Source organism: Sesamum indicum, linkage group LG3 (assembly GCF_000512975.1).
Source record: "Sesamum indicum cultivar Zhongzhi No. 13 linkage group LG3, S_indicum_v1.0, whole genome shotgun sequence".
NCBI lineage: Eukaryota > Viridiplantae > Streptophyta > Magnoliopsida > Lamiales > Pedaliaceae > Sesamum > Sesamum indicum.
In genome coordinates, this window is record NC_026147.1 from 19,615,601 (window position 1) to 19,625,871 (window position 10,271).

General features: G+C 29.8%; 2 protein-coding genes across 2 annotated transcripts in view; both read right to left on the reverse strand.

Annotated features, from left to right (window-relative positions):
- On the reverse strand, nt 2,316-2,997 carry LOC105158871 (RING-H2 finger protein ATL80; the record flags this gene model as incomplete). The annotated part of the gene is given in 1 exon segment (XM_011075769.2): nt 2,316-2,997. A coding segment is annotated over 1 exon segment (509 nt), but the record flags the coding sequence as incomplete, so codon positions are not given.
- LOC105159022 (MLO-like protein 9) overlaps nt 10,069-10,271 on the reverse strand; it is a 3,384-nt gene continuing 3,181 nt past the window's right edge. The window contains exon 16 of the mRNA XM_011075953.2: nt 10,069-10,101. Coding sequence (XP_011074255.1) covers nt 10,069-10,101 — 33 coding nt within the window. The remainder of the gene's footprint in view (nt 10,102-10,271) is intronic.

Genomic DNA, 10,271 nt, shown 5'->3' on the forward strand with positions numbered 1-10,271 from the left:
ATATGATAATTTAATAGTTATTATTTTACTTAAATGCTATGAATTTAAATTTTATTGAAAATGTATTTGCAATAACTCCTACTTTTGTTATACAAATTGTTGAGAGTTGTCATACCATTTTATTTAAATTAACTAAATTTAAACAATTTAAAAGTATATATCATAAATAAAAAAAAGGCTACTTTCAATTTATTTACAGTAAACAAGTAATAAATGTTTGAAATAAATTGAGACAACACCTGTTGTAATCACTTAGAGATGGTGAGTTTATATATGTATATTGCAAGTAATTGGAGAAAGAGTAGATGTGAGAATGGTAGGGAGGGTATCCTACTCTTAACTAACCACCCTATTTTAATTTCTTGGTTGTGATATGAAAAACGATTTGTAGGTAATTGGTAAGTACGTGCCATGCTCATACCCAATCACCTCTATTTATCTATTCAAGGGCTACATTTCTTGTCAGGAGATTTTTACTAGACAAATATCGATTATAATATTTATCTATTCAAGGGCCACATCTCTTGTCAGGAAATTTTTACTGGACAATTTTTGATCAAAATATTTTAGGGTTAATAGTTCAGTAGCAAAGGAATACTTCACCAACACGTTCATTGATTAGGTCTTGATAATAATAATTGAAACAGCGTCAATGAACATAGTTTGCACTGTGATTTTAGAAAGCAAATGTTAATATTTATCTTTACTTTAATGGGTAATAACTCCCATGAAATTTTGTATAACTATAAATACCTCTCATCGTTTTGAAAATATTATTAATATCTCCTAATTTTAACAATCGTCCAACAACTAGCCTAATCTGTTATTTTTTGTTAGTTTTCATTTACTTTTGGGATAATTATACTCCTCTCTCCTGAGATTTAATGTAATTATACGTAAATTCCTTGTGGTTTGAAAAATTACATATAACACTCATAAAGTTTGCTTCTATCTAACAAATAAGTCCCTCCGTTAGACATAATTCATCGAATTTGCAGATGTTAACAAAAAAAATTAAAAAAAAATCTATATTTAACCATGATTGACTTATTACAAGTCAAATAATTTTTTTTATGATCAAATTACCCTCATATGTCTTTATGCGTTGATGGATATGAGGATGTATATTTTACGGTTATAAGGATAGTTTAATTAGAAAAAATTATTTGACTAAAAATCATTTGACTTACAATAAATCAGTAATAAACCAATCGATTGTAAATATAAATTTTTATTCAATTTTTCTGTTAATATCAACAAATTAGTGAATTTTTGACTTACGAAAGGACTTATTTGTTAGATCAAAACAAACTTCAAGGGTGCTAGATGTAATTTTCCAAACCACAAGGGTCTACGTGTAATTACACCAAACCTCAAGGGAAGGTTGTGTAATTATTCCTTTATTTTTTTTTTTTATAATGAACTGACCAAAATGCTCTCGTGAACTAATTGTTTCTTAAAATTTTTTGAAATTCTTTTATGGATTAAGTGAGCATTTTTTCTTACAATTTTTAAATTTTTTTCATTCAGCTTGACCGGTCCTTTTACCATTTTTAATTCTTTTTTTAAAAAAATTACAGTAATGACAAAGCTGACAATTAATTTAGGTTTCAATCCAAAAATTACATATTTTTATTAAATATTAATTAAATAATAATAAAATATTTATAATTATATTAAAATTTTAAGATAACTCGCTTAATTTATCCTAATTTAATATAAATTCATCCTTTCCTGATCTTCACATTTAAGCTGAGCTTGCTGTCCTTGTTCAATGCATTTTGGGGCATGAAGTGCGTTGTCCAACTGCGCAGCTCACTATAAGTCCAGATGCTGTTTGTCTATTTGTGCAGTTCTTTTCAAGAAACCGTAGATTCTAATAATTGGTCTGGGTATGACGTGGTACAACGAATGAGTCAAAAATTGTTACTACCAAGCGCATAAGCACTAGAGCAAAAAGAATTACGAAAGTTGCAAAAAAAAGCGTGTGTGATGGCAACGCTTCCTCTTATTAACTTGTTCAGATATGGCACTGAAACAAGAAATAAAATTGGCACTTTTCAACGCTAATCAATAACCCCCCAGAGTAAATTAAACTAGTAAATCTCAGTGGTCAAAGATGTAATCTATCAACCACAGGTGAAAGTTGGGTCCTACAGTCTTCTTTGGTCCAATGGGTACCCTCAATTTTGGAATATTTGGCCTAAAATCTTAACTCCAGCCACCATCATTAATGTGTAGACAAAAGTAAATTGAAAAAACAATATGTAAAATCAAGTTAGCAGAAATTTGATGTTGGGAAAGGGAAAAGGAGCTTTTTGCAGCAAGTGAAATTTTGGGAGATTTGTATTGTTAAATGTAATTTCTGTTTTCTGAAACTACAGCATAAAGTACATACAAATATTAAACTTGGATCTACTGAGTTCTAACACTAATTCCTCCCTAATTGGAATCCCTACTGTGTAATTAAGGCTGTAATTTAGACAGATTAAGGCAAAAACCTAGTTACGTGGTCTTCTCTCTGCTCCGGCTGAATTCCGGCAGCTGAGCAGGTGGCCGCCGGCACGCGGCCGCACTTCTGACACCGCGCCGTCCCCAAAATCTGGCGGCAGGACGGACACGACGAATGAGATCCTAGCCACGTGTCAATACACACAACGTGGAATCCGTGGCCGCACTGCGGCAGCACTCGGATTTCCTCGCCGGTGGCGAACTCCGCTAGACAAATGGCGCAGTCGGAGAGCTTCGACGCCAGCTCGTTGTCCTTACCGTAGGTCAGCTTCGGCAGCGACTTCAATACCTTCTTTTTCAGGCCTTTGTTGGCGGCCGCCGACGACGGAGAGGAGTCCGAGTTTCTTCCTGCGATGCGGCGGATCCAGGCGCAGCGCGCGACCGCGATAAGGCCGAGCACGCAGATGAGCGCGCAGAGAAGAGCGGCGAGGATAACTACGAAGTCGGAGTCGAGAGTTTGGATTCCCGACGAGGAGTCTTTCGACGTCGACGATTGCGGCGGCGGCGAGATTACGCCGCCGAGGAGACGCGAGCGGGCAGTCATGTGGAGAAAGAAAGGACGATGGAGGGGGAGAGAGAGAGAGAGTGCTTGTGGTGTAATTTTCTCTAAGCTTGAGCTGTGGAGGCGGAATCGTGTTTTGGCTTTCATGTTTTTATACAAGGAAGAAAAATTAGTTATAGAAGTAACTGTTTAACTGACATTTGAAATGCATTGACTGTAATTAGGATAAATTTTGGGGTCTTTCCGTAATATTCATAAAATGTTTCTCCCTCTTATTGCCTTCTCAATAGAAAACTTGTATTATTTATTCTTACGTTAACAATAGCTAAAGAAAATTGAATATTCACTAATAATCATTGTGAATTAAAGCAAATAAAACTCATCTCAATCATATTTGGGCATTTTATAACCGATTAAAAACTATCAAATATAATTTCTGTTTAGTATGTACAAAACCATCACACTCGTCTGATTAAAATTGGATTCACGATTCACGTTAAATCTTATAACTTGATCGTATTTATAAATACATACCAGATTTGCACCAAGTATAACATTTGCGACCTTACTCTTCTGAACTTAATTTTTACTGACCTTAACGATTTAAGTATTGGAGGGCTATAATCAGGACATCTACGGTGTTCTTTTATTGAGCTTGTGGTTTCGAACACTTTGAAGATTTTGGACCTAAATAAAACATTTGTTACTTAGCCTAATTTCAAATTCAGATCAATACAAGATTTTGGACCTGAATAATTTTTTTTAATAATTTAAACTTTTAGATAAAAAAGTCATTCAACATAATATAAGACTTCAACTTTATAAGAAATTTTGAGTTAGAATCACAATGCAACCTGTCAATAATAGACGAATTTCATATGCTCGATTTCAAATATATATATATATGTAATAAGTTTAGAACATAAGGAACAATATTATAAATAATAAATATTAAAAGATCTCAAACAATTTAAATTTTTTAAATGAAATAATTATTCCGTGATACAATAATATTTCTTAAGATTATAAAGTATCACGGTCTATTACATGTCAAAATCTACGCATAAAATCAATGCGAGAAATCAAATTAATACTCAAACTTGAATTAGAGTATGATTTACATAAACTTAAATTAATACAAACAAAGATAAATTGATTCATGGAATTCAGGTGAGATGATCATATGAAAGAAAGGAGAAAAGGGACAGAAGCATAAGAAATGTAGTTTGCAAGGAATTAGGGGATCTTATTTCAAGAAAAAGTAATGGTCTATGCAAAGCTCAATTGGCCTCACTTTTTGCCCTTTTGGTGTTTGTTGTTAAGAATGAATAGATATCAGTAGGTGGGAAGGTTGACTGAGCAATTGACCCATTTTTAAGAGTGGTTGATGTGAAACCTAAGTGGGTGTATTAGGTTTCTTGATTTTCAGATCAACTTAATTGGTAATAACCACTTTCGTCTGTATTGAATTTTCTATTGTAAATTCTGTTATATATTCTACTATGTTTAATATATACAATTTATGTGCACAAAAATAACATCACGTATTTTATTTTTTAAAAAAAAATTATACACACGACATGTACATGTCGAATAGAGTAAAACATGAAATAGGATTTGCAACGAAAAAGATGAGAAAGAGAGAGAGTGAGATTAACGGGTATTTGTAAAAAATTAAAATAAGTGTTTATCATATTACTGTCGAGAATAAGCTGACCTGACTCGTTAATGCACCATTTCCTACCCGCAACCTAACCAGATTCGGGACCTAATAGATCTAATCTTCAAAATTCCGTAAGTGAGTGAAGACGACTATTAACACCATCGTACTATTTTTTTTTATTTGTTATTTTGATAATACTTTTAAGTTTGTTCTTATTTTTATTTCTGTTATTTTTTTTAAGAGGGTGTTTGGCTAAACTTAGGAGCCTAAAAATATTTTATAAAATGTTAGAGAGTTTATAAGTTTCAATAAAATATTTGGCAATTTTTTTTTAAAGAGCTTAAAAGGTCTCAGAATAAAACATTTTGAATCTTATAAGCTCTGTAAAAAAATTAACTTTTTTAATTTTTTTTACAAGATCTTATAAGCTATATAAAATTAATAAATTATAAGACAAAAATATCCCTATTAATACTCACACACTATATCCATCACACATACATGCACACTCTGTCTCTCTCTAGAACTTCAAAATAAATTACTATTTAATTTTGTTAATATTCAAAAAAGAAAAAAAAATACTCAATTATTAATAATAAGTTATGACAATTAAATAAAAATAAAATTGATATTATATTTATTGAAAAATATAAATTCAAGACATTATAAATTACATGACTAGAAATAATCATTGCATTAACAAAGAAAAATATAAATTATAAATCTATATTAATATTCAACTAGCATGAATGTACTATTTATAAAAGCTTTTTAAATTTTTTTAAAGCAAATTATATCGAGAAATAACAATTTATTTGATTATAATAATATCATGCAAATTTTAGTCATTTTATCCATAAAAGACCTTATTATTTGAATACCCAAATTTACCCTTTATTTCATTGTTTCTCTTTAAAAAAAATTTGGCCATATTAGTTATTTCAATTTTTTTTTCTCTTTATAAATTCTTTTTACAATTTTTTTTGCCATCACCTCACACCAAGGTTCCTTTTATATACTCGCAGGAAATCACATGCAACAATAACTAAAAATATAAACAAGAAAGACGTATTTACACTTACGAACGATGATCAGTGATAAAAATTAAATATTTATTTCTATATTAATGCAAAAAAATAATAAATTCTTGAAATTTATAAATAATAATTAATAAAATATTATTTATTATATGCAAATGATTCGTACAATGGCCTTATTAGAAACTTGAAATCCTCCATTTCGTACTTATCCCTTTCTTTTCTCTTTTCCATTGTTATCTTATCCAATAAACATCGTCACCATTCGTCCCCTCTTTCTCCGTTTTTCTTTTTTGAGATTTTAAGACATAATTGCAATCATCGCATTCATGAAAACGTGCCAATTAACCAATGGGTTCAATTTTCATCTACATGTATTTACTATAATTTCCATTTTATAACAAAATAATAATAATATTATTTGTTTGGTTGAATCTCTCTATGTGCGAGCGTTTATCTATCTTGATGTATTAAATAATATTAGTAATTAGTTTTTTTTGATAAAATTCAGTTATATACTACATTTGGAATTTAAATTCAAGACCATAAGTCCAAATTGACATTAAAAAAAGATAACAATATAGGATCGATGAGTTGTTATTTTATTTTAATAGTAGCTATTTGACTACTTTAATAGTAATTATAAATACTCATACATATTTGATATTAATAATTAGTGTATCGCTCATTCTAGTTAGGTATAGTTATGTCTACACTCCCTGACCTATGGTCTATTTTTGTAAAGGGTAAACTGCAGACATCTCCCAATGATGGGACTATTTGCACTTTGCCTCCCAACTATTTTTTCTTTACGCTTTTCTTCTCAACCTTTTGATTTTGTTGCATTTTACATTTTTTAGAAAATAATGGCAGAATATTCCATCGGCCTGTATTCATGCATCTAACGGCGATTTTGATTTCAGTAAAATTATAAGGATTAAATGTAGACACTTCCCAACGTATGGGATCATTTACACTTTAACATTTTTATAAGCCACCAGAAATTCAACATAATTTACGCGAATAACTCCTACTTTATGTAAAATTAATCATACAACCTCCAAAAACGTCAACATAATTACACAAATTACCTTCATTTTTTACCGTCAATAATAATTTCTATAATTATGTAAAAGAATATGAGTAATTTATATAAATAAACTATAGATAAGGGGTTTAGATGCAATTAATAGCTGAAATGAAATATGTTGAAGGTTGTGAATTTGGGTTAGAAGGTTGGGCAGATGCAATTAGAAACGAGAAACGACTTTTGGTGCTACTGAAAAGGTCTTTTCTTCACATTCCCATTCCCATTAAAATAAAATAAAACAAGAATAAGAATGTGACCAAATTTAATTAAAACCCCAACAACCACCACGCAAACAAACCCTTAGTGATTTAGTGACTGTCTACTCAAATTTAATATATACTAGTCATCGTAACACGTAATTCCCGTGAGCATATAAAAAATTCATGATATGAGATGATAAAAAAATATATTGGTGTCAAAATAATTTTTTAATTATAAATTATAATAAATGTAGAGAACGCGAGAGAGAAATGTAGAGTAGTGGATAGTTAACAAAAAAAAAATAATTGTGAAATTATTAAAAAAATTAAAATTACTAATTTGATTAAATTTTTTTAAATAGAGAAAATAAATAAAAATAAATTCAAGTATTTAAAAATTAGTAGGACAATTTTTTTTAATTATTATAATATAAATAATTCAAATCCAATAAATTAGTTTTGGACTTGCACGCTGACCACACCTTTCAAACATTTGACTTTTTCTGTCCACATGACTTTCTTGCATCCACTACCCATACTTTAAAAATTTGATGTTGTGTAATGTCCAATTTTGCCCCCTTGCTCATGCCATGTATATTTCAAACCATTTTTAGTTCATAAACAAATTAAAAATATATAAAATTATAATTCATGATTTAAAATGATATTTTTGATCAGTTTACCCTAACGAAAGCTTAGAGAACGGGTTTATTATTGGGTCGACATTTGTTTCAATAGGTTATCGATAATTTCTCAAATAACGAAGAGTATTTGTAATTGTATCAAACTTCAAGAAAACTCGATGTAATTTACCCTATTTTTATAAACTTAATTAAAAAGAAAAAAAACGAAAAGTTTCTAATACATTTTTAAAATTTTAACAAACTCTTCAGTTTTGAACAGTTAATTACAGAATTAGCATAAAAACATGGGGTTAAATACAAGTTACCCCCTGTGTTAATAAAAACGTGCAAAAAAACCGCTTCAGAGAGGGGTAAATTGCATTATTTTTAGTATCAAGGGACGTGAATTGCACTTTAGATTTTTACAGGAGCTTTTTTGCAGATTTCCACTAACACAGAAAGTAAATTGTATTTAATCTTTAAAACATGCTATCATTTTATTGTATCCCAAAATTTCATACGTTTACTTTACAAAATAAGATTTAAAATCGTACGGACTTCAGAAGTATTTATAAGATATATGAGCTTATAAAATCTTTTAAATTAGACATTTAAATCATATGGATGTGATGAGGAAGGAGCAGAAACAGAAGAAATGCACTAGTTGAATTTGGGCAAATGAGATGTGGACATGAGTTTACCTGACCCACCCACATTGGGAATTCGGGTGGGTCGGACCTACCCATGTTGCATCATGGAAACCAGCTATAGCAGAAAGAAAACATTCCATTGGCTTTGTTCATATCATAAGATAGATACCATGAGAGAGAAGTTTCTGTACCTCCGTACCGCGTTTTAATTACATGTAAGGTTTCTAGAAAACCTCTCTATTTTCAATATTTGGTCAAAACTTATCTATATTTTAAAAATAGGTAAAAATTTTCGTTTGTTTTTTAATGAATCAATGTCAACAGTTAAATCTTACATTTATAAAAAATTAAGGGGCTCAATTTAATTAATTGTGATATATTATATTTATAATTATAAATTATAAAATATAAAATTATTATTTACAAAAGAGTAATAGAATTAATTCCAACCTGCCACCTGCCCCCCTCCACCCAACACAGAGGGGGCAATGGCAACGGCAACGGCGACATCACCGACGTCATCGTCTGCCCGACGACTGCAATGATCGTCGTCACTATCGTTTATGATTACTGCAATCAGTGTTTTAAAACTCAATCTGGCCCAAACGGTTGGCCATTCGAACCACCAATCTGATCACAAAACGATCCGGTTGAAATCAAAAATTTGGAGGAGCCAAAAAATCACTTTTTTTTTTTGTTTCATGAAATTTGTTTGACCAAATGGTTCAACTGATGGACCGTGTGATCTGGTATTGGATTGATTGAACCGATCGGATCAACAATAAAGTGTAAATACATGATAAAGTCTTTAATTTCTCTTCTAAAATATTTATTATTTCTGTTAAGCACCCTAATTTTATATTACTTATGAAAAGATAATCGATTATTTCTGAAAATGTGCATTATTCCTATTAAATTGGATAATTTTTTCTAAAGTTTAAATTACTTTTAGATATAAAATTCTAATTTATTTTCTCAGTTCAATTTTGCTAATATTATTTATGAGAACTTAGTATATATGATTTTTCTCTTAAATTTGAAAATTTATATATAATTTATTGAATTTAATCTTTATAAGTTTGTTTTTAAATTTACTTTATTATATTCTATATTTTATTGAACTATTAATGTAAAAAAAAAAAGCAGTAATTTGTTTTTTAGAAAAATAAAGGTTGTTAAGTATATTATTTATTATTTAACGTTATTTTTAAAATATTAATAATTATTTATAACATAAATATGACATCACTGGTCGATACAATTGATCCAATAGTTAAATAAACAATTGATAATCCACTTCATTTTGCGAGGGTCAGTGTTTGAAAACATTGTCTAGCAACATAAGAAAATTTAACATCAATAAAAGTTGGGAAGAACGCGTGATCGAAAGTTTCAATATTAATAAAGTATAGATAATCAGTAAAAAATTCAACAATATCTTACAAAATATGTTCCAAAATAGTAGTAGTTAACTTTAAGTCATAAAACCAAGAGTTTGTTCAGCTTTGGAGTAACATAAAATTGTATTATGGAACGACGTTGGTCGGTAGATCGATTCATAAATGCTTAGAGGTTGGATTTAACTTATTAGATCTATTTAAAAAACTAGATTGGATTAGTTATAATGTCTTGACATCGTCTGCAAAAACAATGTCAGCAGTCGTTGCGTAGCCATTAAGTAGTATTTGTCACGATTTTTCACTTTTTAACTACAACAATTAGTCCCACAAAGTATGACAGCAATAGGAACTTTGGAAAGAGAAATGTAAAGTGATTTTTTTATTGCAGAATGCTAGGAATGTAAACTACTCACATTCTTGGGGTCCTGCAATAGTATGACTAATCTGTTACACTTCTGAAAATGTGAATTGATGTCTTTCTTCTCCAACACATACACAAAAGAGAGATATTTGATGTCATTTCTAAGCCTATTAAGTCCAAACCACCAATCTTTTTGCAGTTTCTATTGCCTCTTCATCAGGGTATTGATAATTT